The 27,317-nt window shown below is 56.5% G+C and overlaps 1 protein-coding gene across 3 annotated transcripts in view; it reads left to right on the forward strand.

Annotated features, from left to right (window-relative positions):
* RUNX1 (RUNX family transcription factor 1) overlaps positions 1-27,317 on the forward strand; it is a gene marked incomplete at both ends in the record, with an annotated part of 196,104 nt that overhangs the window by 90,841 nt on the left and 77,946 nt on the right. For 2 of the 3 annotated variants that reach the window (XM_080654834.1, XM_080654835.1), the window contains 2 exons: positions 20,740-20,993; positions 26,593-26,749. In XM_080654834.1, coding sequence (XP_080510960.1) covers positions 20,740-20,993; positions 26,593-26,749 — 411 coding nt within the window. Of the gene's footprint in view, positions 1-15,045; positions 15,085-20,739; positions 20,994-26,592; positions 26,750-27,317 lie in introns of all 3 variants that reach the window. The other variant, XM_080654833.1, reaches the window with a different exon arrangement.

Here is a 27,317-nt window from a genome sequence, read left to right on the forward strand (position 1 = left end):
TGAGGGTGGGCGGCCCCCCCTCAGCCCCACGGCTGTCTCCTTTCCCTGGGCCCTGCTCAGCCCGAGGGGCTCAGACCAGGATCGGGCTTCTCCTGCACCTGTCAGCCCGCCTGCCTCCAGCCCAACTAGGCCACGTGGGCCACCTGGGGGGGGGGGGGCCCTCCTCCCCGCCCACACCCTCGTCTGCTTCTGCTCAGGGCCTGGCACACTCACCCGTACACCGCTATGTATCTGGGACCGACCATGAGACGGGCCTGGCTTCGGACCCGGAGCGGGCGTGGTTCCCACACACAGAGAAGCCCTTCCGCTCGGACTGGGCTGTGAGCTGAAGTGGGGGCGAGGGGGGGGCGGGCGCTGCGGCCTCACAAGCGAGTCCTCCTTGCTGTGTGTCTTTGCCCAGAAATGTGTACCAGGTGAGGGAGAAGAGCCGTCCGTCCACACTGCCAACGTGTCAGGGACGGAGTCGAGACGAGGGTGCCCAGCCCGCTGGCTTCCTGGGTATCTCTGGGCCCACGACTCTGAGCCGGTTCCTGGGGTGCTGACCGTGTCCACGTCCATGGCCTGCAAGGCCCTGCGAGTCCAGACAGACAGAGGGTCCCCGTCTTCTAGGCTTTGCTGGAACCCAGTGGTTAAGAGAAAGTTGTGCCCTGGCCAGTTTGGCTCCAAGCATAGAGCATTGGCCTGAGGACTGAAGGTTTCTGGGTTCGATTCCCGGTCAGGGCACAGGCCTGGGTTGCGGGCTCGATCCCCAGCATGGGGCATGCAGGAGGCAGCGATCCATGGTTCTCTCTCATCACGGATGTGTGTCTCTCTCTCCCTCTCCCTTCCTCTCTGAGATCAATGAAAATATTTTAAAAAAGAAAAAAGCAACTGCCTCTGTGCTCGGAGGGGCGGAGCACCAGCGTCTTCCTGGGCCCCGGCGCCCGCCTTTCCAGCCCGGTTTGCACAGGCGGAGGGCAGCGCCGTCGGGGACCTGCGGGACATGGAAACGGGGCGGGGACAAAGCTGCGAACCCATCCGCTGAGATCCAGGTGCTTCCATCTGCTTTCCACACACAAGAGGTGGAAAGACCAGCCGGCCTCCGTTCCTCTGGCGGGGGCCGCGCCGTCCCTGAGCGTGCCCGGCAGCGAGGGCACAGCCAGGGTTCCGCCCGCGCCCTGCGGCCCCCTGACCGGGAGCGTGATGGGGAGGAGGACGAGGATAGAGTCTGGGTGTGGGGTCCCCGCAGCCAGTCCTGTGAGCAGGACCCCGACGTGGGTCTTTGGTGCGATCCACCACACACCGGCCCCCAGCATTCTGCACGACCGGGATGCAGGCTCGATTTGTGTGAAAACAACAGGCACACCATAGTGGCACAGGGCGATCCTAAGGGTAACTAACAAGATGCTACCTCCTGTGCCCAGCACCATGGGTTTGCACACATGCCCCCCTCAGGAAAAAAAAAAAAAAAAAAAAGAACGAGGAGACGCTCTTCCTCTTTCTTTAGAATTTAAGAGGAGGCCTCATGTGCCCGCATCCGCCGCGTCCCAGCCTTGGGGGGAATTCTGTGAACATCATTGGACAAACGGCCTTTGGGTGATGCAACGCGTCTGATAAAGCACACTCGGAAGACTTGAGCAATGGAGACCTGCGCCTCGGGAAGGCGGGGCTGGGCGGGGGTGGGGGGGTGGGGGGAGCGTGCAGCCCTGTTATCTGCGCCCCGCACTAAGAGATAGCGGCCGAGCGGGCCTTTATCTGGCTGCACAAGAGTGGAGATCGCACTCGGACGCCTCGGCCAGCGCAGCCCAGGAAGCACCTTGCCGGGCTGATGCAAGAGCTGCCACCCGCGTGACGGTTGACAGGGTGTCACAACACAGCATTGAGCAAGGCCTGCTGAACCCTCCGAGTCTGGATTTACACCGCTGCCCGCCCGCCCCCCCCACCCCGCCAGCCCCCCCCACCCCGCCCCTGAGCCCCCAGACAACGCGGACGCTTGGCGTGGCACTTTTGCTTCTCCCCTCCTTTCCATGTAGACCCTTACAGAGAGGCGAGACCTTCTCCCCCCTCCTCCCCCCTCGCACTCTGACGGTGGGCACTGCAGTTGGCGCTGCCGGCCGGAGAGGCGCGGGGGTGGCTCTGGGCAGAGCTTTGTTTCTGGAGACTTTCGGGGCGCGCGGCGTCGCTCCTTGGAGATTTATTACTCCGTCCCCGAGACCTCCTGGCGGGGGCTGCCGTTTAATTTATGGGATTGCAAGCAGGAAACCACTTTGAAGGGGAAGGAATCAATTTAGCTTTTCGTGAATTGTGAGTTTTCTGTAAACAAACTGTTACTAGCCCCTCCCCCCCCCTTTTTTTTTAAAGGAGTGACACATGGCTGCTGAGGAGTGGCAGGTTTGGGGTGACAGGCACCGATGAACAGGTCGGGGGTGGGGGCCCAGATCAGCCACTGCTCCAGGGCCTTGGAAAAAGCCCCCCTTTCTCGGAGCCTCTCTTTCTCTGTGTAAACGAGCAGATTGTAGAACAGGGGTGGGCAAACTTTTTGACTCGAGGGCCACAAGGGGTTCTTAAACTGGACCGGAGGGCCGGAACAAAAGCATGGATGGAGTGTTTGTGTGAACTAATATAAATTCAAAGTAAAGGAGCGGAGGGGAGAGCAAGAGAACCCTCCGCTCTTTCGGCTCCGCGGGCCGGATAGAACAGCCGGATCTGGCCCGCGGGCCGTAGTTTGCCTACGGCTGTTGTAGAAAGTGTTCGTGGCGCCCTTTCGCCTCAGAGTGACTTGCTGCTACCCCGCGGGAGGGCGGCCTTCCAGACAGTGCCCCCCGATTCGTCCTAGGGTCCCCTCGGCCTTGGATGCTTGGCTCTCCCCAGGGCTTCGGCAGTGACTGCGTCTAGATGTAACCCTGTGATGGGCAGGGCTCTGGGCTTGGCCAGGGAGGAAGCTGAGGCAAGGGAAGTTAGGGAGATGCAGAGAGTCACCCCGGCTCACAGAGGCAATGAGTAGGAAGGGGGGGTCATTGTAGGCCAGAGGCTTCCCAGCCGCGGGAAGGCCCCGGGGACGGACCCGGCGATGAGAGCAGGGCTTCCGGCAGCCACAGCTCTGTCATCCTGGGAAACACGCGGGGTCCCATCTCTGCTCCCCGGCTTCTTCCCGGCCCTTTCCTTCCTTTGTGCCGCCACGGTGCCTGCTGTTACGCTTTGTAATCTACCACCAAGGAATGGCTGCAACCGAGGCCTGAAAGCCACCTCCCTGCTTTCGTCTAAGTCAGAGGTGGAGAGGGACCTCGTGGCCCCGGTGAGTGCCACGTGGGGTCCTCCGCTGTGGTTTTCTCACTCTGGGAAGGGCCCCCGAGTCTGCACACAATGGAAGCGCTGTCCTTGCCTCACCCTTCCGCCGTGGGCAGCTCCGGGCCCTCCCGGCTCCAAACACACCATCAAGTCCTAATAAATAATGAATCCAGATGGCTTCGCCCAGGCACCTGCTGGCACCGCGCGCCCAATAAAGTCAGCGGAACCGGGCTGCTCCCTAAAAACAGCGCGGGGGCTCTAAATAGAGGGCTCTAATGCGTTTTCTATTTAAACCGGAGGCCGCGGGCTCGAGCCCAAATGGCCGCTGCTCCTTAAGTACCATTCTGGAAAGCCGCTGAAATACTCATCCCCCTCCGCGTGCCGGGGCCCCGAAGCAGCGAGTGGCCTTGCCGTGGCGTCTGGAGCGGGCCTGCTGGAGCCCGTGAGCTGGGGAGGGCTGCCTGGCCCCCGTGGGCCCTGAACAAAGGCCCGTCTGTGGCTTCTTGAGAGAACTGCGAGGACCACAGCTCAGAGGCGGATTCTCTGCACCTGGTCAGGTGGCTGCTTGCACTGCCCCTTCTGTCTCTGGTCAAGGACACGTGGCTTAACCTCTTCCACCCCAACGGGGGAATGGCTCCAGACTTAGTGGAATGGTCGCGGGGGCGGACTGAGACGGTGCAGGGACAGCCTGGCCACCCTCCCTGGAGCTCCCAAGGAGCTCAGTAAACGTCGGGGCCAGAAGCCTCTGTCCGCTAACATTTGCTCCGTCATCAGACCCCCCCCCCCCCCGCCCCTGCTTAACTGAGGCTTCCATTGTGACAAACCAATTCCACGCTTGCTCTGTCCTCGTGGACTGGGAACCCTCGGTGGACGCCCAGAGGCCAGAGGACCTGGCCTCCTGCCTTCAGGGAGAGGCACCCTATTCTGTGCAGATGTAACCCGGCCCAGACCCCGCGGCTTGGTGAGCGGCTGGTCGGCTCTCGGCTGCTCTGATAGGACAAGTCATTTCCCTGACCTACGAACCAATATACAAACACGTATATTTGTTTTCTTTAAAAAAAAAAAAAAAATAGCCCTAACTGGTTTGGCTCAGTGGATAGAGCGTCGGCCTGCGGACTAAAGGGTCCCGGGTTCGATTCCGGTCAAGGGCATGTGCCTGGGTTGCGGGCACATCCCCAGTGGGGGGCGTGCAGAAGGCAGCTGATCGATGTCTCTCTCTCATCGATGTTTCTAACTTTCTATCCCTCTCTCTTCCTCTCTGTAAAAAATCAATAAAATATATATTTAAAAAAAAAAAAAATAGAATAGAACCATATTTATGTTTCAAGATCCCGAACTTTGTCTCCGAGGGGAAGTTCGCTCTCTCGCGAAGGCCCCCTCCCTCCGCGCCAAGCACCGCGCAGCCGCCCACGGGGCGGGGGGGGGGGGGGTCTCGTCCGCCGGTCGCTGTCGGGAGTCACCGTGGGCATTCGTGCCCTGGACTTCCACCTCCCAACATCTTAAAAATCAATCAGGACAGGACATTTCTCTACAGGAATTGTTGCTGTTAGAAAAAGAGCTACGTGTGAGCTTCGGTGACCCGGCGGCTTCTAGACATTCTCCTGCCTTTCCTTCTCAGCTCCAGCCGGTCCAAGCTGGGTTCCCCTCGCGCAGCCTCCGCTCTGTCACGTCGGGGGGCAACGTGCACTTCCTGCTTTGGCATCACTTCCTAGTTCGTATCTGAATTTGTGCCTAATTTTGCTCAGAAGAAACCTCAAACACTTTGAAATATAAGGACAGCGCTGAAACCGGTTTGGCTCCGTGGTAGAGCGTCAGCCTGCGGACTGAAAGGTCCCAGGTTCGATTCCGGTCAAGGGCATGTACCTTGGTTGCGGGCATGTCCCCAGTAGGGGGTGTGCAGGAGGCAGCTGATCGATGTTTCTCTCTCATCGATGTTTCTAACTCTCTATCCCTCTCCCTTCCTCTCTGTAAAAAATCAATAAAGTATATTTAAAAAAAAAAAGAAATATAAGGACGGCAAGTTACAGAACCACGTTCTCACTGCAGAATCTCACTCTGGCCGCCGGCCTTCAGGCGGCATCGCGCTTCCCCTCGAGGACCGCCTTCGGGGGAGGCTGTGTTAACCAAACTTCTGTCTCTGGCGATCAGAAAACTATATAGGATCACACACCAAAGGGCAAAGAGAACATCCTTGTAACCTTACTTCCCTCTCATTCGGCCGCAAGGGGTTAACTAGATGTCTCAATCCCCCCCCCCGCCAACCCCGACTCTAACCGGGAAGGGGGGGAAATCATGTCCGTGCGGACATGGAAAGTGCCGGCCTGCGTATGCCCGAGGCGGAGAGGGAAGAAGTGCGTTCTCTCGTGAGCTTGGTCAGCGAGGGGGAAAAATCTATCCCGCCCTTCACTTCATGTCATCGTCCAATTTGCCGTGTTAATTGCCGACTCCAGGCAGCGCGCCAGTCGGAGCGAGGGTTGCCCCGGTGCCTGCTGCGCTCCCCACGCGGCTTCGGGACACTGTCCTGCACCCAGCGACCCGGAGCGGCTGTGGCGCCCGCAGACAGACGGTGGAGCCCCTGGCGTCCTCGGTAAAGTGTCCCTCTCCCCTGAGCAGCCCCCTTTGTGGTTAGGGGTCTTGGGCAAGAGAGAGTTCCGATGTTAGAAACTGTCCAAGCGGGGCGGGTAGAGAGACAGGCTCGATCGGGGGTGTTTTTCTCTACTAAATGAGAGGCCCCCTAAATCAAGAACTTGGCAATTACAGAACGTCTTAAAACTGGATGCTTTTTAAAAATTCTTTCAAATCCACATTTACCTACATCCAGGCTGCACGCACATCCTCCAGACGGAGCCTGGGGTGCTGTGTTTCTCTAAAGGATGTTGGATTTGACCTTGAGGTGCGCGTCTGCACGGGCCCTTGAGGTGGGGACGGTGACGGCGCTGGGCGGGCAGGAGACGGAGCGTGTGGGTGCCCTGAGCCTCGGCGCTCGGGGCCGGTTCAAGCCGAGGTGACAGATCGGACAATCGCCTGTCCCTCTGCTCTGGCTCATTTTTAAAAAAATCCTACTCTGCACAGCTGCCTGACTAAGAGCCTTGGCCTTCGTTCGGCTGCTTCCTCGTTTTCAATAATGTTTGGGTGGTCTCTGCCCACTGCCTTCTTTGCCCATGGGCGTGCACATTGGAAATCAGCGAACGGAGGGCATTTCTCTCAGGGGTTTTGTTTAATTTTGTAAAGTAGCGTTTCCAGTTTCCTCTCTACCTTTCAAGAAGAGGTGGGCGCTGCAGACTCGGCGCATGTATGCGTTCAGAGGACGGTAGCACAGCTTGCTCTACGTTGTGGAGAGTGGGTTTAAGTGACAGCATTTCTCTAAGCAGGTCCGACGCCATCAAACGTCTCACTCTGACCTAATGGCTGTCTGACTGAGAAGGAAACATGGCCGAAACCGGTTTGGCTCAGTGGATAGAGCGTCGGCCTGCAGACTGAAGGGTCTCGGGTTCGATTCCGGTCAAGGGCATGTGCCTTGGTTGCGGGCACATCCCCAGTGGGGGGTGTGCAGGAGGCAGCTGATCGATGTTTCTCTCTCATCGATGTTTCTAGCTCTCTATCCCTCTCCCTTCCTCTCTGTAAATCAATAAAATATATTTTTTAAAAAAATAAAAAAAGAGAAGGAAACATGGATGTTTCACAGGACGTCTCCACAGAAAGGCCCCACTTTCCATGCCAGGGCCTTCTTTATAAAGACGCGCTTATCCCCAGAACCACTCTTAGGTGACCTTATTCATGTCGTCTGAAGTCTGTAGCCGCTGCGATGCAGATGCTGGGGTTCGCATGAAATTCCGTGTCATTATTGAGCGGGCTGACACTGCCGTTGCGGCTGACTCTCGGAGCTGTTTTTTTATGGCGCACGGCAGCATGAACCCTTAAAGCACCTGTGCGGAACGGCAACCCCAGGCCTCCCTAGAAGGCAGGGGAGGGAGAGGCTCAGCCCGTTATTTCCTAGAAATAGGCAAGTTTCGCATCTGAAGGCAGCAGGGTCCGTGTGAAAGGACGGTCTTGTCTGAGCGCCTGGAGACACCGTAAGACCAACGCTGGGCGATTCATGATGGAACCGAGCCACGTGGATATTCCAGCAATTCCTTCACAGACAGCTCTGTATCTGGCTCTTGACCATTAAGTAGATTTTCCACGTCCAGGACAGATGGGTGATGCAGCACCCAAGATTTATCTCAAGCTTTCACATTCTCTTTCTAGAGTGTTCTGCTATATTTGGGGGAAATTTCTCTGCAGTCTGGTAGGGCAGTGGTCGGCAAACTCCTTAGTCAACAGAGCCAATATCAACAGGACAACAATTAAAATTTCTTTGGAGAGCCAAATTTTTTAAACTTAAACTTCTTCTAACGCCACTTCTTCAAAATAGACTCGCCCAGGCCGTGGCATTTTGTGGAAGAGCCACACTCAAGGGGCCAAAGAGCCACGTGTGGCTCGCAAGCCGCAGTTTGCCGACCACGGTGGTAGGGGATCACAAATAGGAATTTTTTTTTTATTTCTGGGAGGCAGGGAGCAGCATCAGTTTGAGGTACCAACAGTTATAAGAATGAAGAGCCTTATAACTGCTTATTCTAAAGATAAACTAATTAAGCTATGTGTAATTAACATCCATGTATTTCTTCAATTATTGGGATTTTATAGTACAATACATAGTGACCCCTCACAAGTGTGTTGACACGCAATCCGTGCAAAGGCTGACTGTGCACGCCTTCGGTGCTTGTGGTGATGAAGCATGGGGACACGCGTGCCCCCTCGTGTCTCTCTGACCTCGGTTTCATGTGAACCTTTGGTCTCCCCGGGGTTATGGCTTCGGAGCACCTGGGACCCGCTCCAGACCTTCGGCAGAAGTTGCCTCACTGAATGGAACCATGCCTGCACTGTAACTGGCAGATGGCTAGCAGATTGATATATTGATGGGTTTCTGAAAAATCGATGTTACCTTTCACAATCAGCCTATTGTTAGGAATTGCTATTTGAGGATGCGTATCCTTTAACCCCTTTGCGATTCTGCTTTGAAATCACGACGGGTTAAAAGTGAGCCTCTGATTCTCACTGATCCATGCTGCGTATGTGAATGCCGCCGCACACTGGCTTTGCCGGAAAGCAAAGGGACGCGAGATGCTTCGGTGAAACCCTCTCAGAGTTCGCGGAGACCAGTGCGCTGCGCCTAGGCCGGGCCCTCGGGGCTGGCGACCCCGCCGGGGCCACGGGCAGTGCCTGGGGTCGGCTTGTGGGGTCGGCTTGTGGCTCCTCCGTGGCTGGGACCGGCATGGGCAGCGTTGACAGTGGTTAGTTGGCCTCTGTAGTCCAGTTGTCGCTGTGCGTGTCCTTCTGCCTCTGAGTCAGTAAGCGATGCTGCGAGCTCTGCTTCGCGTCGGCTCAGCGGGAACATGTGAGCCCAGAGGGCGTGTTACTCGGTGGCCTTCGCTGTTGGCGGGGGGGACACAGGGCCCCGCGTTGGGGGAGCGGCCCCACATTGCTCCTCGGGGCGAGCTGTCCTGCGGGGTCACGCGAGGGCTGCCTGTCCATCACAGTATCCACCAGCGGCAGGCGACTCTTGAGGACCTGGGTGTGGCTGTATGGACTTGCGACGTGCTGTGAATATAAAACACACGTAGGATTTTGAAGACGTACGTTAAAAAAAAAAAAAAAAAAAAGCCGAAACCGGTTTGGCTCAGTGGATAGAGCGTCGGCCTGCGGACTGAAGGGTCCCGGGTTCGATTCCGGTCAGGGGCATGTACATTGGTTGCGGGCACATCCCCAGTGGGAGGTGTGCAGGAGGCAGCTGATCGATGTTTCTCTCACATCGATGTTTCTAGCTCTCTATCCCTCTCTCCTCCTCTCTGTAAAATATCAATAAAATATATTAAAAAAAAAAAAAAAAAAAAAAAAGAACATAAAATATCTCGATCATTTCCTATTGATCATCTGCGCAAATGGGACTGTTAGGGATACGTTGAGTTAAACGGATTGAAATGTCTGATTGGAGTGAATTTCACTCCTTTCTCTTTACCGTTTTAATGTGGCTCCTAGCAACTTAAAACGGACGCTCGTGGCTCGCATCACACTTGCGCGGGCCAGCGCTGCTCTAGAACGAGGAGGAAGCCCACCGGGCCGCGGGCCAGCGCGGACACCGGACAGGGCGCGTGGCGCCGTGAGCCGCCCCGCAGGGGCTCAGCCTGCTGCTCACACCCGGCACCGCACGGGTCGACTGCGTGGCCGGCCGCTTGCCGAGTCCCAGTCCCAGGGGTCCGGACGGAAGGTCGTGGGGGTCCGTTTCAGGGTTGCGCCGGTGACACGTGGTTTCTGTTCCAAAACCTACGATCCAGGCAATTCAGGCTCCTGTGGCGGAGGCTGAATGACGGTGTGGAAAGGGGCCCAGAGTTTGACACCAAGGAATGTCACTCACGTGGAAACCTGGGAGGCGCTGGTTCCTTCCCGTCCTCCTTCCTCACCACACCCCTCGGTACGGCCGAATAGCTCTACCGTACGGAGTGTTTAGAGCAGCCGTGGGCAAACTACAGCCCACAGGCTGGATCCGGCCCGTTCGGCTGTTCTATCCGGCCCGCGGAGCCGAAAGAGCGGAGGGTTCTCTTGCTCTCCCCTCCGCTCCTTTACTTTGAATTTATATTAGTTCACACAAACACTCCATCCATGCTTTTGTTCCGGCCCTCCGGTCCAGTTTAAGAACCCATTGTGGCCTTCGAGTCAAAAAGTTTGCCCACCCCTGGGTTAGGGCCATGCAGGGGCATGGAGACCATGAGGAAGAACGGATGCAGTTGGTCCAGGAGAGGAAATTTCAGCCAGGGCAGAGGATCCGACCCCTCCAAGATGGGGACAGGGGAGTAACCCTCAATCCTGCGGGACTGTGCTGGGGAGCTTGACCTGCGTTAGGGTGCAGAGGAAAGGTCAGATCTGACCGGATCTGCCGACCGAGGGCAGGCGACTAACCTGTGCGCAGGGAATCCAGGGAGGCCTCTGCGGAACCCTGGGGCGGTTGTGAGAACCTGAGCCAGCGCAGGGGCGATGGGGATGGGAAGGGAGATGGAGTGTCACAAAGGAAGACACCGAAGAACGGACTTGGCAGCAGGTTGGATGAGGTCACAGGTGAACCCACGGATCCGAGCCTGAGAACCGGGAGGATCGTGGGGAGGGCAAGCTGGTTGAGATGGCGGCCGATGAGGTCGATGGTCAGTGAAATGCACGTGACGAATGTTCATTTCCTCACGTGTCTGCCATCTGGAACATGCACTCCCCTCGCAATGCTGGGTTTTCCCCCCTGCAACGGCTCCCCTTCCCCCCGCTCCCTCAAGCACCTCCCTCACGTCCCTACATCCCACCCACTTTCCCCCTCCCTCCACTCCACGGACCCTCTGCCGGAAAAGGTTTCCACGGCTCCCCAAAGGCAGGCAACGTTGCTCAGTCCTCACCCTCATGGCCTTTGAGACCGGCCTTTCCTCTCCAAGCTCCATCTGCCTTTGGTGTTTAAGACCCTATTTCCCCTCCTGGCCCCCCTTCAATGTTGGTGATCTACATGGTCAGTGCTCTCCTGGCCACCGACACACGCCCTAGCCACACCAGACCTCGGCCCTGAACTGCCTGTCCCCCCCGCACCTACCGTTCTGTTCTGCGAACCCAGCCGCACCCTGGTGTCCTCTCCACACCCATCCTCTTCAGGTCGTCACTGCCGTTGATGGCACCTGGGCCACAAGGCGGGTACTCACCTCTCTCCTTCACCTCCCCCCTCCCACCGGCATGTTTCCACCTGAATAGATGCCCACCATGCTAGTCTGACCCCTGCGGGAGCTCTGTCCCCTCCGATGCGCCCACCCACCGCTGGGAGATTCCTTTCCCTAAGGTGTGAGTTATGTCATGCCCCAGAGTTCACGGCTCCGGTAGAAGGCATTGCCCTCCTGTGGATGTCCACATGTCTTCAGGCTGTGTCAGCTGCATGTGGCCTGTGGGTGTTCAGGGCTGTCAGCCTTGCGTCATCTGTGAGCTGCCACGCCCAGCCTGTCCAAACCCACTCTCCAACTCTCCCAGCACCGGCGTGTGACGTGTCACAAGTTCATGACTTTCTCATGCTGATCCTCGTGCCTCGATTCCTTCTCCTCCAGGTCCCCCCACCTCCCTAGACCCTTCCTGTAACCCTCCCAAACAGCTGGTAGAAACCTACCAACCTCCAACAGTCAATCAAACGTCACCTCGGCGAGGAAGGCTGTCTTTCCTGGGCCCCCCAGGCGGTGGGCTCCCTCTTCCTCCGTGTCTCCTTCCACCACCTCCCCGGGCCCTGCACGTGCCCAGCAGCAGCCTGACACTCCCTGTTCTCATGTATTGGTCCTTGGTTCCCCAGGAGCCTAGCACCCTGCCTGGTACACAGGGAGCATTAGAGGGATGCTGACGGGAGGAAAATTAAACACTTCCTACCTGGGAATGTCCTCCAGGTGCCATTTGAAAAAAGTGGAAGCAGGAGGGGCATAGGAATCCATTTGATATTTATTAGGAATTCAAAAGCCTCTTTGCAAATGGACCTTGACTGGCTCCTCAAACTCTGTGGATTGCCAGGAGTAACTTCAGGATAGGACTCCTGAGGACTTGAGATTTGCATGGGGGAGAATTTCAGGAATATTCTCCGGTGGAGACCATGAGACAGGGAGGATAAAAGTGAAAGCTGAGATCAGAGTTTCACTTCTCAGAACTCTGCAAAGGACACCCATAGGGACACATAGTTGTGGTCAGAAAAAAACATAGCTCATCATGCATGCAGACCCATATGTGGATAGTGTATGTGTGTGCGTGTGCACGCGTGTGCGCACGTGTGTGCACGTGTGTGTGTGTGCATAGAGATCAAGAGTGAAGCGAGCTTGTCAAGTTTCCTAACCTCTCCAAGGAGGAGGTTCCTAGTCTGTAAATGGGGATGGAAATGGTATTGCTGCTGAAACCGGTGTGGCTCAGTGGATAGAGCGTCGGCCTGTGGACTGAAGGGTCCCAGGTTCGATTCCGGTCAAGGGCATGTACCTTGGTTGTGGGCATATCCCCAGTGGGAGGTGTGCAGGAGGCAGCTGATCGATGTTTCTCTCTCATCGATATTTCTAGCTCTCTATCCCTCTCCCTTCCTCTCTGTAAAATATCAATAAAATATATTTTTTTTTAAAAAAAGGAAATGGTATTGCTGTGAGGATTAAAGCAGGCGAGGGACACAAACGCACTGGCCAGGGCCTGGAATATTAGTGGCACTGAAGGAGGGAGGGAGCTGGAATATTAGTGGCATTGAGGGAGGGAGGGAGCTGGAATATTAGTGGCATTGAAGGAGGGAGGGAGCTGGAATATTAGTGGCATTGAAGGAGGGAGGGAGCTGGAATATTAGTGGCATTGAGGGAGGGAGGGAGCTGGAATATTAGTGGCATTGAGGGAGGGAGGGAGCTGGAATATTAGTGGCATTGAGGGAGGGAGGGAGCTGGAATATTAGTGGCATTGAGGGAGGGAGGGAGGGAGGGGGGGAAGGAGGGAGGGAGGGAGGGAGGGAGGGAAGCAGGGGAGAGGCAGAGGGGAGGGAAGGAGGGAGGGAGGGAGGCAGGGGGAAGGGAGGGAAGGAGGGAAGGAAGGAGGGAAGGAGAGAAGGAAGGAGGGAAGGAAGGAGGGAAGGAAGGAGGGAAGGAAGGAGGGAGGGAGGAGGGAGGGAGGGAGGGGGAAGGGAGGGAAGGAGGGAGGGAAGGAGGGAAGGAGAGAAGGAAGGAGGGAAGGAAGGAGGGAAGGAAGGAGGGAAGGAAGGAGGGAGGGAGGAGGGAGGGAGGGAGGGAAGGAGGGAAGGAAGGAGGGAGGGAGGAGGGAGGGACGGAAGGAGGGAGGGAAGGAGGGAAGGAGAGAAGGAAGGAGGGAAGGAAGGAGGGAAGGAAGGAGGGAGGGAGGAATTTAGGTCTCTGCAGGACCAGCCACCCCATGCAGCACCCAGTCACCAGCACCCAGACCTCTCCCCTCTTACAGTTCAGGTCCCAGCACCTTTGCCACCTGTACCTGCTCCTTGGGCAAGTCCCTTCCAATCTGCACAGGCGCGGCTTCACTTGGGGACACCGGCCCCTCCTCTGGCCCCCACCCTCCCCCCAACAGCTAAGGGCACAGGGCAAACCAAGCAAGCTTTCTGGACCCACTCTCTGCTGCCTTGGAGTTCAGGGTTAAGAAAACCCTGGCTTTTCTCTCAGAGCCACTGAGACATGAGGCGCCCGAGGAAACCCTTTTCACCGCTCCCCCTGCTCCCCAGCCTCAGACATGGAGAGGCATCCAGGGTCCGTCCCCGCCCCCGCCCCCGCCCCCACCCCCCAGGAACGTCCAGGTGGTCCGTCTGCTGGTCTCTGCCACACATTCAGCGCCTGGTCAGTCTGACCGGCCGGTCCTGCCCGGAGCCCCGCCTGCGAACACCCCGCTGACGGACTTGGGGCTCTGTCTGTCACCTCTGCCTCCCTGTCCATCACCAGGGCCAATGCTCTGCCCGCCCCGATGCCGTGCTTTTTAAAACGTCTTTATGGCGTCCTTTCAGGCACATGCACGCCGCAGCCTTGCAGTTCAGGCGCTTCTCTGAGACCAGCCACGTTTAATCCCTTTCATCTTTCCTCGTGGGGCGGCCCTTCAGAACCCTTCATTATTTTAGCTGCTTTTTTTTTTTTTTTTCACTTTGGCAAAAACAGGAGACCAAGGAGCTGCAAATCTTGTTCTCCTGCCTACTTAAGCAGCGTCTGGAAACTGAAATAATGACCTCCTTTCTTCGTTTTAAGGGTTTTTAAAGCTACAGCGGACTAATATTGGGGGGTTGAACGCTTTAGGTCTGCCGTACACGAGATGCTCAGATTCGAAGGCCTTGAGAAATGGCACTTCCTGCAGGTTTGTGGCCAACATGCCGACCATTCTCGCCACGGAAAGCTGATGGCGTAGCTTCGCACTCAGAGCACCGTGTTGTGGGTGTCACCCCGGGAAAGAGGACCCGCTTCCAGGCCGTCCTCCCTGCGCCGCCCCGTGCCCACCGAGGGGCTCCTGTGGGGAAGTTGCCTGGGGCTCTGTGCTCAGCGATAATGGATATCATCTGTCATTTTAAGAACGCGAGGTTTTGACACAAATGGCCTGCCCTCCTCGCAAAGGGAAAGGAGGGAAAGCCAGCAGGAAGGAAGGACCATTGCAAAACGCTGTCCCTGGGAGCCATGATCAGCACGGTTCGCCATCAGCGTGTTCCTCCCCTCAGCTGTACTCCCAGGGCTGCTTCCCATCACTTTCAGAAACGTGTGTTCTTACTGCTGCCATTGAAGCCTCTGCGGACGACGGATGTTTAAATGCTTTTGCGTAACTTCGTGCTGCGCGCCGAGCCAGGCCTGCACCCTCCCCATGGGTCTGCGATGTTCGTTGAACAGACCTCGGTGCTTCCGTGAGCGAGTCAGCGCGAGCTGCCGTGGAAAACGGGTCGAAGGCACGGGAAGCCCTGTGCATCTGTAGCCGTTCGGTTTTCCTTCGCTGATTCACGGTGTTCATCTCTTTTTGTGCCAACGCTGGGCAGCGTGCCATAACAATCTCAGTGCGAAGAAGTGTCAGAGGCCATACGCTAGCAAAAAAACAAGCAGAGGGGGATCTAGCTTTTGTACTCGCCTTGACTGCAAGTAGCATGAAACTCACCAGCTATCGGTCCGTTTGGTGTTAGCTGTCAGTAGAGTCATACAATTATTTTTCCTCTTTTCCTCTCTATTCTTTCAGAATTTGTACACGGAATGAATCCATCTAGAGACTGTCACGGTATGTTAGATTACCCATTATATTTTTATAAAATATGCATTCATATATATATATATATATACATATATATATATATGATTTTTTATCTATATAGCCTATACGTGATGCATGATATAAATTAACCAAATAATTAAGGCTTTTTTTTTTTTTTGCTGATTCAAAAATACTTAAAAGCTGTTCTCTCTATTGTAAACGTCAAGCCCAATAAAACGTCCCCATGAAACCTTAAATGACACCCTCAGTGCAGCAGCTCTGCCCGCGGGTGCATTCCACGGGGTAAGTGACTCTGCGTGACTCTCCGTGCCTCTGGAGAAGGCGGTTACTGCCTTTGTTATGGGAGCGGCGATGCATCACTTTTATGGGAGCGAAACGTTTACTAAGCTCCCCTAACTTTGCGGGAGAGGGGCTTTGAAATGTCCTCAGTCTTGCCGCCTGTGAGCTGCACAACGGAGGCATGACGTTAAAGGGAAATAGTCACACGTCCACCACGGCACCCCACCGAGACAGGCATGTGGGGGGGGTGCAGTGGGAGGACGAAGGAATTCGATTTCAGAAGGGAACGCTTCGCAAAGCCCCTCCAGAGGAAACGCTGTCCCGTTCAGTTCCCAGGCTGGGAAGTGGCTGGCGCCAATAGCAGGTTCAGGTTATCCACACACGCGTCTGCGGTCCCTCTCCTCGGAAGATCCCCTTCCCTGGACCACCGGTACCAACCGCAGCAATGGGGTCAGAACCGCTAGCAAAACACACATCCTCTGAATTTTATTTTCCCTTAAGCGGTACTGAAAACAGAAATAACCCCATCAGGAATATTCCATTTTTAGGAATGTAATTTTAGAAAGATTTTGCTCACCGGGGGAATTTTGCATTTAAGAGAATGCTTAAGATTCTAATCCCAACTTTCTGCATATTTTATTTTTGACAGCGTTTTGAAAAGGGAAAAAAAAAAGTATAATATTTGGATATTTTCTGAGACCGCCTATAATGACATATTTACCTAAAGTTGCAGAAGAAAAAATGGCCCTGCTTTCCAGGGAAATTGTTGTTTTTCCTTTCAACTAACTAAACACTGCGTTTAAAATTCGCTGGGAAAACTGACATTCCCTTGCAATTATGAGCCTTTTTGAAATTTCCGCCAGGGAGCCAAGTGGAAAAAGCCTTTGTTCTACTTCCCATTGTGGCTAAGGTGTGAGGGTTACCCCAGGACTGGCGCGCGCCCCCTCCTTCTCCCCAGAGGCAGGGGAGGCAAGTCTCTGTCCCGCGGACAGGAGCGCTCCTGGGGGAAGGCGTGCATTCCCCGCACGGGCTTTACAGCTCTAAGGGGTGCGGGGTCCCCCTGGGCCGCGTCCCATGCGCCTGCTTTCCACTCACTTGGGGGCCTCGCTGAGGAAGGCGTAGTGGGGGGTTGGTTTCGGGTTTGCGGGTGTGGGAACCCCAAGTACCGGACAGATTGGAAGTAAACCAGCAGGACTTTCCTCGCTGTCACCATCCTCCTGGGCGGGGAACTGGGCCCCACAGGGAGCATCTATCCCTGAACCTCTCTCCTGGCTAAGCTGCGAACTTGAACTTGACTCCCGCCGGGAGGCGGGGGGGGGGGGGGAGGGGGGGAACCTGACCCGAAGCCCCTCGGGGTTTAGGGTTTCAAACCGCCCCAGCCCGGGAGGAGCCCCCTCTGACCTTCCTGAGGCGCGGGTACCCCAACCTGCGCTCTCCCCTCTGTCTGAGCCCATGTTTGCCTCTGCCGCACGCCTGAGCCGCCCCGCGCCCCCACAGACCCCTGGAGATGTAGGGGCGAGGCCCCAGGAGCGCCCGGCGGGCTCCTAGGCGAATGGCCGCGCCTTGGCAGCTGGCTCCTCACTCCCGCGGTCGCTCCAGGGCGGGCAGCGGTCGGTCCGGTCTCCGGGCAGGGCCAGGGGCCGCGGCGCTCTGACTGCGCAGTCTTTGGAATCACTTGGCTCACGAAGAGGGTGGGCGTTTGGGGAAAAGGGGGGCTGGGGGGGACTTTATACATGAAGTGGGGCGTCTTAAAAAAACACAAGTGCGTTTTCTATCTCAGACCCCGCCCAGTAAAACTGTCACAGCGCAGCGGATGCTGGCAGTCCCCGACTTTCCGGAGGAGCAGGGGGCGGCCTGCCCTGGAGAAGCGCGGGAGGCAGGAGGTGTCTGGGGACCCCCGCGCACGGACGGCCTGGGGCGGGCCGACCGCCGTGTCCCGGTAAAGGGGTTTCGGGAAGAGACCCCGACGCGGGCCAGTCTGGACAGTAGGGACCCCATGCCCCCAGGTTCCCGCGCCATCAGCTCCACTGCGGGGCAGCCGGAGCGGGACGCGGCCGCTCTGGCTAGCTCCCTGGGCCGTTTCCGGTCGACTCCCCCAAAACTGAAGTTCTTACAAGAGCGACCCAAGGCCGCGAGGAGGGCCGGCGGAACCGGCGCCTTGGGGGCGTTCCCGGGTGCAGGGCGGCTGCCGGGCTCGGGGGCGGCGATCGAGGGCCGCTGCTGCCCCCTGGCGTCGGTGCGGCCGCGGCTTGGCGTGTCCTCCAACCGCTCCGCCCCAGGCGCCTCGCTGGTCCTGGGACCCGGGCAGCAGCGGGGACACCCTCCATGGCCCTTGCCTCCCACAGGCAGGCCCGCTGGCAGAGCCTGATGGGAGTGCGGGGCGGCAGCCCCCCAACCGCGCATCTGCTGGGGGGGGGAGGGGTCGAAGGGCGGGGCCCGCGGAAGGCCCCCCCCCCCCCATCTCGAGGGAGTTGAAGTTGAGGGCTCCGAGGGGCAGATGGGGGACGGGCTCCGTGTAAGCGGCCTACCCGGAGGTGAGGGACCCCCGCAGGGGAAGGAGGGACCCTCAGTGCCCGGGACAAGGCACCGGGGCGGGTCCCCCTAAACTACGCACAAATGCCCGCGGCGCCGGGCCCAGCGGGAAGTTTCCGCCCGCGCGCAAAGCTGGGTGGGTTCGGCACCCGGGCCGCGCGCGCACGGGCGGGGAGAGCAGCCGGGCCGTTTCCGGGGAGCCGTGAGTGGGTGTGGGGCTCTGGCGACCCCGGCCCAGCGAGAGGCTTTAGCGCCGCCCGCAGGGCAGCCGCGCTCCGAGGACGGGGAGCGAACCCAGCGGGCGCTGGCAACTTTCTTTCCGGTCGCGAGTTCTTTGGGGTCTTTTCGGGCTGGGAAAGGCCTTTGCTCGCCGCTAAGCACACTCGGCCGGAGCGAGGCGCGCTGGTAATTAAGCCGCAGCCCAGACGCGGCGAAAACACCAATTACAGAAAACAAGCCAAGAGTGAAAACGAAAAACACAAGGGCCCATGTTGGGGAGACCGAGAGCACTCTGGCTTCATTCAAAGAACCAGTACCACTCCGCGCCGCTGCCAGCTCGGCCCTCGGCCCTCCAGTCCCCTCGTGGTCGAGTCGCACCCGCTCCGGGGCCGCGGAGGCTCGGGTGTGGCCTCCCGCGTAGGAGCTGGGGCTGCTCTCGGATCCTGGGAGCCTCGCGGCGGCCGCGAAGGCCGCTTGTATCTCCGGGGGGGGGGGGGGGGCGCGGGGCGTCTCCCTCCTGCTGGTCTCCAGGCTGGGCCGCTGTGTGTGCAACTCGCGGCCCGAGTCCTGCCGGCCGGCCGTCCTCCTCTTCCTCCGTCCACCTCCTCGGTCCCCGGGCCGCGGCTGCCAGCCGCGCCGCTGAGCCCCGAAGGCCCAGGGCCCAAGGCCGCGCGCACCAGTGCGTGTGTGCAAAGCCGCAGGGCCGCAGTCTGCAGCGGGGCGGGGCGGGGCCTCGGGGAGCGTGTGAGCCTGTGCGCGTGTGTGCAGGGATGCGGGTGCGTGGGGAGCGCGGGGCGGCCGCCGACTCCCCTCCGGGGCTGCGTACAGTAGCGCGCGGCGGCGGCAGCGGCGGGGGCGCGCGGGCCAATTCCAGGAGCCCTGGGCGGAGAGCCGCGCCCTATTGATACCGGAAAGGCCTGTGATTGGCCCGCGGCCGCCCCTATGCAAACGAGCTGAGGGAATGGAATTCCTCGGGCCGGGCTTACAGTAAAAGCACGTTCATTTCCAGGCACTCTCATTCATAGAGCCAGCGGGCGCAGCGGGACGGGACGGGCGCCCCGCGGCCGGACCCAGCAGGGCAGCACGCCGCCCGGCCCTGCGCCGGCAGGCACCCCTTCCCTGGGCTCCTGGGGACGCGAGAAGAAAGCCAACCTTCGCTGCTTCTCCTTGACCTGCGCCGGAGCTTCGATTTTTTATTTTATTTTTTTTCCTTTCGTTCTTACTTTTGAATGAACTGGCTTCTTGGCTGGATGGTTCAACTTCTTCCGCGGCTGTGAACTTCTCCCGGTTGTTTTCCTTTGACAACTGCAGGAGAAAGTGCGCTGTGTCGCGAGGCGAGCCGCGAAGTTGCCTGTGCTTGGCAGTGTGCGTGGGAGTGTGTGCGTGGGTAACTCGAGTGGCCCCGTCGGTTGCGATCTGCGCGGCGGCGCCCCCTCCTCCGGAGGCCCGCTCCACCTGCTGCGGTTACACGGTGGTTGTGGGTACTGCGGAGCCCAGCAGTTCACAGGCCGGCGCTGGGGCGACACTGGAGGAGGATCCGCTCGCTGCTGCCCGCTGGGGCTGACTCACCGAGTCCGTGTAGACAGTGGCTGGCTTCCGAGGGCATGTCTGCGTGCGTGTGACTCCGCCGCTGTTCAACTCCCACCAAACCACGGGATCAGCCACAAACTTAACCAACATCCCCAAACCCGAGTTCTCAGATGTGGAGAGCTGTTCCCTGGGGGTCATCAACGTGGACTTTTTTTTTTTTTTAAGATCAGCTTTTCTTGGAAAAGCTGAATTTTCGGAACTGAGCATTCAGCCAGAACTTATGGAGAGACCATGACAAGTATTTCTACCCGGCCCTTCTCCAACTACTGAAGCTGATTTTCAAGGCTACTTAAAAAAAAAATCGGCAGCGAACATTAATGGATTTCTGTTGTGTTTAAATTCTCTACAGATTGTCTTGTAAATATTTTATGAAGTAGAGCATATGTATATATATTTATATGTGTGTGTATATATATATATGCACATACATTAGTAGCGCGACCTTTGCAAGTCGCAGTTCTGGCTTTGGAGGACCGAGGCCAGTTTTGCATGATAAAAGCGGCGATGTTTATGGAAGACGAGCCTGTATTTTCTGTTATGTTGGGACTTTAGACAAAACTCACCTGGGAAAACTGACAGGCGGTTAACTACTGGACCTTCCACACTGTGCGGGTGCCGTCCTTTTTCTCTCCGCAGACATGTTTTAGGGAGTGTGTGGGGATTTTTGCCTCCCGAAACTTTTGTGACAGCCAAAGACTGAGCTTACGTTCTCAAAGCAAGCCTCGGAAAGAAGACAGTCCCCCCTCGGCATTTGGCTTTGGATTCCGGTCGCCCACTTTTAAAGCGCTAAGCGGCCGGATGCTGGGAGCCCTTGCCCGGGTCTGAGGCCCGTCGGCAAAGCTAGAACTTCCCCCTCCCGGACAGTTAGGAACTTCAGTCCGCCCCCGCCCCCAGCCCCTGCAGCCGTCAAGGCCCCTGAACTTGTATGTGGGTCTCCCGGGAGCTGCTGGCTGAAGATCGGCGCCCCCGTCGTCGCCCTCGGCTAGGAGCTGTTTGCAGGGTCCTAACTCAATCGGCTTGTTGTGATGCGTATCCCCGTAGATGCCAGCACGAGCCGCCGCTTCACGCCGCCTTCCACCGCGCTGAGCCCGGGCAAGATGAGCGAGGCGCTGCCGCTGGGCGCCCCGGACGCCGGCGCCGCCCTGGCCGGCAAGCTGAGGAGCGGCGACCGCAGCATGGTGGAGGTGCTGGCCGACCACCCGGGCGAGCTGGTGCGCACCGACAGCCCCAACTTCCTCTGCTCCGTGCTGCCCACGCACTGGCGCTGCAACAAGACCCTGCCCATCGCTTTCAAGGTATGCGGCCTGGAGCGGGTGGTGGGGGCACGGGCGGGCGGAGGCCGGCAGAGGCCGAGGCCACCCGGGAGGCCAGCCACCAGGCGGGCGGGTCCGGCCTCCAGTGCCGGGGGGGATGTTGCGTTGCCGTGGCGACCCTCCAAAGGACCCACCTCGGCCCACCCGGGCAGCCTCTGGGGAGGGCTGCAAAAATCAGGAAGCCCCCCAAAGACATTCACCCACCGGAGGGCGGCGAGACCTCCCTAGCGGCTCTTTAGCTTTGATACAAAGTAGCAAAAGTCAGAACCCGGCCGGCCTGGGCGAGGCTGGTTGCTCCCGGGCTTCCCTCCCCACCGCTGGCTTAACACCCAAACCCTTCTGCCGGTTTTCCACGGAGCAAGGAGAAATGGGATGCTTTCAGACCTTCGGTCCGCGAAGACACGGACAAGGAGAACTGTCAGGGCTCCCCACCCCCTCTTTAACATCCCCGTAGCCATTAGCATGTCCGAAGTCCACCCTGGCAGTTAAGTTTGCGAAAGTTTTTTGAAGTTTTTGCAAGCCTCCAGCCTGCCGCTGCGGGAAGCCTCAAGTAGCGAATCAGTTTCTTTTCCTGGAACCATCCTGAGCCTTATCGCGGCTCACCTAGCTTAAGCCCAGCCCGGGGCAGCGGAAGGCGGGCTGGCTGCGTTTGGGAATCGGCGTGTAATCCGCCCCTGTTCCTGTGTGCGGACCGGGCGGCCCCAGCCCCAGATCGTGCCCTTGCTCTGAGCCGCTTTGAAAAACCTTGGCCTCCGGTGGGGATGTATAAACAGCCCCGGAGTTTTTAAACAACCACGCTGGCAGCCACAGCCGGAATTTAATTTCGGCCTTGGGGATTCTGTTCTCCTGTCTTGGGTGGGTCTAAGCAGGGTCAGCTTTTTAGTGCAATCAGTCTAATCACTTCCTGTTCATTTTAAGGGCGAAGGCAGGCAGGTGAAAAAAAAAAAGCTGTAAAAAGCAGCCACTCTCTTTTTTTTTTTAATCTGATTAAATAATTGTCCCCTTTAAGGGGAGATCAATTTACTATAAGCTTTTCATGGTTCCAGGGCTCGGTGGGAGCTTGATCTAGTTACAAGGAAGGGTGTTCACTCTTTTTCAAAGTGCTGTCAGAGTTCTTTATTTTTAAGCTTTATGCACCTTCCAGACTTCGATTATGATTTCTAAAGCAAAACAAAATGTCCTGTTTGGCTGTGCCTCTAGCATTGCCTCCTGTCCTCTGTCTCCTGAAGGAGTTTCCCAGGGGCCTGGGCCAGCCTAGCCTCTCCCCCCCACCACCCCCCCACCCCCACCTTATGTAGATTTGCTCAGGAGCCCATTCCCATGTTAAATCGCCTAATCCCTTTCCTCCCCGAGAGGACCCAGTCCCCTTGTGAGAGGGACCTGACACCCCAGGCCCTGGGTCACCCTGAGATAAGAGCAGAGGACGGAGCCAGGCCAGCAAGCAGCCCGGCCCCACACGAAGGGGTCTGTGGCTTCCTTTGGGGTCACTTCTGAATCTCCCTGCTCTGCCAGGAACCCACACCCAGAACTCGGAGCTATGTCGTTTCTCAAGGCACCAGGTGGACGTATTCATTTCCTTCTGAAAGAAGGGAAATCAGATAGATTGCTTTATGAGCCCTGGAGGCGGGGGGGGGGTGTTTTTGTGTTTGTTTGTTTAGCAGAAATCTCAATAACCATAGAGGTTTCCTTTTGAAAATGACTTTTGACTGCTCTTCTTTTCATCCCATTTGCTGTACTGAGTGAGGGTTGGTGGGCGACTAAAAGATCAAGGTTCGGAGCTCTGGAAAAAAATGGCCCCCTGTGTCCCCAGAGCATTTGGGGGCAAGGACAGCAGGGAGGTCAGGCCCCTGGATGAATATCTGTCATCATCACGTCCGTCCCCACAACGCGAGGCCCCTTCCTGAGGGAAACCCGCTCAGCCCAGAGCTGGAGGAGCGAGAGCTTCTCAGGAGGGAGCAGTGCCGAGGGCAGGGGCGGAAGCCAGCTCACCCCACAGGCCAAGGCCCCCGGGTGTGCGGGGTCCCTGCTCCACCCCGCACCACCCACCCACCCACCTCCCAGGCCGCTTCCACGGGAGCCATCCCTTTACAATCGGGGCTGTGAATAAGCCTCAGACAATCCCTTTAAGAAGTTAATCAGGAAAGAATTACGGTGTTCCCTGTCATGAGGAGGAGAAATGTGAACCGGTGAGCGAGTCTGGTGATACTGAGCACAAGAGCGGCTAGGTCTTCTTTCATCTTCGAAACTAAAGGGAGATTAAAATGATGCATTTCCCTTAAAATAGGTGAAAATCATCCCAACTGCTTCTCCGGGACCCCACCACGTGCCCCCCCTTCTCCCACGGAGCCCCTCCCTTGTTTAGGGTCGGAGCGATGGAGTAGTTGACTACGAGGAAACCTCCTTTGCTAGTCCAGTCCCCCCTATGCGCAGGCACAGCCTGGAGAGTTGGAAGGCGCGGGCTATGTTTTGCACGACGGTAACGTTACAGTCTGTGTAGGCCCCGCTGCACCGCGTCCGAAGGCACAGCACAGACACGCCTTCCCGGGTGCAGAGGCCTTGGGAGCTGATGGAATATTCTTTTCCTAAGAAAGAAACCCGGTCCTGCCTCTGTGGGTGCGACCACCATCCTGAGCTTGGCAATAGATGTCATTGCAGCTTGGATGGTACGTTCCACTTCAGAGCCTTCCCTGAAACGCTGGGAAATTAAGGGATTTGAAATAAATGAATTGTGACTGCAACTTCAGGCTAATTAGAGCGGGTTTCCATGCCAGTTTGAACGGTGAGCAGCCGGGCCAGGAGCCGTGGGGCAGGCCCCTGTGGAAAGGGTGGATATTTTGCCCAACTTCCTGATACTTTCAAAGCAGAGAAGGAGAACAAAATAGGAGATACCCTTGGCCGACAAGTCCCTTCTTGCCTGTTTGGCCTGCACTAGGATGAAAATGTTTGTGTTTCCTCGTCTATTGTGTAGAGCTGTTCATTCCCGTCGCTTTGTTTTTCTGTGTAAAGTTAGACTTTTTTAAATAATATTCCCTTTGTGTTGCTTATCGATGATAAAATCTTTCAAATTCGCAGGCATGTTAGTTTTAAATTTAACAAAAAGTTTACCTAGTCTAAGGGTGTTTGTTGATCATCAGATGCTGTACATTATTGAAATGAATATAGTTTTCCTGGATTTAATATTCTCTTCCTTCCCCACATGAAAAAAACACATCCCTCCAAGATCAATAAAAGGCCAAATAAGTGATCGTTGAGCCCCCAATTATCTTTGGTTCCTGCTGCATTTTTTTTTTTAAACCAGAGGGGTAGGAGTTAAACTCCTCATTTTTTTTGCCTCCAATCCCAACCTCGACCATCTTTTCCTAGCGGGCCGCCATGGTCCTGTGGCTGTTTGTGCTACTGGGCGCCGCCTCCTGAAGCCACAGTTACCGCTGAGGGCGGCGTGGAGGGGAGCGAGGCCCCGGCAGGAGCACTGTGCCGGGAGCAGGCGGAGGAAGGTGGCTTGCAGCAGGTTCTGGGAGTCGTAACCCCAACCCTGAGTGGCCCGGCTGGAAAGCCGTGTGGTGGATCCTGCCCGCTGTGTGCTCACTGAATGTTGTATTAAAATCAAGAAGCCGGGTCACCACAGGGAGAGGGGGATGAGAAAGTAGAAATGCATGTTCCAGGGTACATTTCCATGCTGCGAGCTAATTTTACACAGGGAACTGAAAACAGCGAGAAAGAAAAAAAAAAGTGGAACAGTGTTGAAGAGACTGAAATTTTTAAGAGAAGGACAAAGCAGGCACATTTCGTGGGCGTCGAAAAAATAGCAACAAGAACTGAATAACCGATCGGGGAGATTGATTTCGGTGATGTTTTTTGGAAACAAAAGGGAATTGTCATATGACTGCTCTTAATTAAACGGCAACACACACACTTATAATGGGAACTAAATACCTAATTAGAGGGTGCCTCGGGAATAAAGAGCTGTGTTTTTAAACCTCCTGTGTAGGAAACACGTCCACCAATTGGATGGAAAGGATGGAAAAGAAAGATAAAAAGCCAGACCTCGGGTGACTGTGCAAGTGGGATAAGTAGGTGAGGAGAGTGCCGACCTCCCACGTGAGGGTTTCTGCTCGGGCCCCACCCCGCCCAGCACGTGGTCCGTTTCCATCACGCTCCCAACAACCCGAGAGCTGCAGCGTCTTGAGGAATGAGAGCACTAGAGGACCACGGGGAAGGGGTGGCGACTAAGCGGGCCACGAAGAGGGGATGTGGAGAAACGTGGCTTTGCTGGCCGATGAGCGAGCCTGTCGCAGACAGGAAAGGAGGCTGCACATGTAGGTACTGGCCCAAAATGACACAGCGATGCTTAGTGAAAATCGGGAGGTGGGACAGGAGAAGAGGGGGCCCCTACAGAAAGCTTTACGGTCAGAACTAAACAACAAAAACAAAGCCAAACCATGCCTATGGCTGGGATGAACACCACAGATCCCGCTACCGAGAGAGCGGGAGAACCCTGGGAGAGACCCGAAATGACAAGAACGAGTGGAACTCGTGGATGTGAAATTCTGTGGCCCCTTGAAAAAAACAGCGACAGTGGCAGTGCAGCGGATGGCCAATGTCCAGGCCAAGAAGACTGACTCCAGAAGGGTCCAGCGATGACCAAGACACGGACACTCCTCCACAGGCCCCTGCATGCTGCCCTCCTTGGGGCATTTTACTTTGAAAGGACTGCTTTCTTGTTACCTAAGTATCAAAACTATGTATCTGGCAGCTCTCTTCGATAGCCCCGATAGGAAATCCATTCCTGGTCAATGACATGAAAGGGATCCGCTGGGTGGGAGAAGCCTCAGGCACCTGTTAGCAGGGACTGAACACACCCCGGGGGACTCACAGACGCACGCCCGCGACAGTCCCCCTCCTGAGGTCATGGGGGCGGCGGACAGCCGGCCTCTCCCTCAGAGGCCTGAGGTTGGGTGTCAGCAATAGCAAAAGGCACCTTTCTGGGGTTTGTCTTGTGTGCCCCAACTCACTGCTAGTGGAAATCAAGATAGTAGACGTGAGCAGGGGGTTTGAAAGGTGCACCACAGCGGGGCGGTTTCGGCCGTTCAGCAATCCTCGGATATTCAGTCGTAAGGGTCCGATTTAATGTTAGCGGAAAGGAGGTTAGACACGCCAAGCCAAGTTGGCCCGCGTAGGCCGGCCATCGGAGGCCTGGACAAGTGGGAGGAAGACGGGTTAGATGGTAAACTCCCAGAAACAAGACATTCTGGTGTTCAGACTTGGAGAGTAGAGAGAGTTGAGTGTCCAGAAGAAGGCATGGCGTGCTCAGGTCCTGGATGTAGATAGTCTTGTCCCAGCTGAGCGACGTGACCCTGTGTCGCTTTCTTAGGATTTGGAGATTTCTCTTTAGCCACGCGTAATGGGTTTCAAAGCAGATCTCCCCATCCCTAACGCCTCTGTTGTTCTGCCTAATTTAGGATTGCTGTCCGTGGGCAAACCAGCAAAGGTCACGTGATATACATTTATGTTTACAATTGTACATGACGTCACAGTTTACGACACTCCTGATGTGTGCATTTGCCCCTTGACTGGTGTGCAGGTGGTGGCTCTGGGGGACGTTCCGGATGGGACGCTGGTCACCGTGATGGCCGGCAATGATGAGAACTACTCAGCCGAACTGAGAAACGCTACTGCGGCCATGAAGAACCAAGTGGCGAGATTCAATGACCTCAGGTTTGTCGGCCGCAGTGGAAGAGGTAGGTAGCCGAACTTGAATCACAAACTGTTGACATGGCAACCGACCCAAATTTCAAAACCTCTAGAAATTTCTGTGGTGGGGTCCCTAGAAACACAGTCTTCCTTGTTATTATTGCTACGTCGAGCCTTGAAAAATATTTATTTAGAACTTGACATTTTTAACAGAATCCAGTTTTACATCATTGCTTTCTGATTGACAGCGTGTAAAACATGAATTTTGGATTTCAAGGAAACCGCTCAGCTCTTTATTAAAGTGTAAACAGTTAAAACCAGGATTATTCAAGGGGGGTTCTGTCTTGGATAATTATCAGAAATCTCTATAATGGGAGCCCTTAACGTGGGATCCGTGTGTCCCTGTGGCAGGTGACAGAGTTTCAAGTGATCACTTCTGATAATTTTAAGGGAGGTGTAGTGCGTGATGATTGAAACGCAGTTTCAAGTAAGCTTACCTTTTCATGGTAAAATGTAAGAAATGGTGGTTGGTAAGCGTGACAGAATATGACCTTCCTATGACATGGAATGTGGATGCCTTGCTATCATGTGGAGGCCTGGGCCCAGCTCACATGT

This window comes from Plecotus auritus (assembly GCF_963455305.1).
Source record: "Plecotus auritus genome assembly, chromosome: 2".
In the NCBI taxonomy this organism is placed as follows: domain Eukaryota; kingdom Metazoa; phylum Chordata; class Mammalia; order Chiroptera; family Vespertilionidae; genus Plecotus; species Plecotus auritus.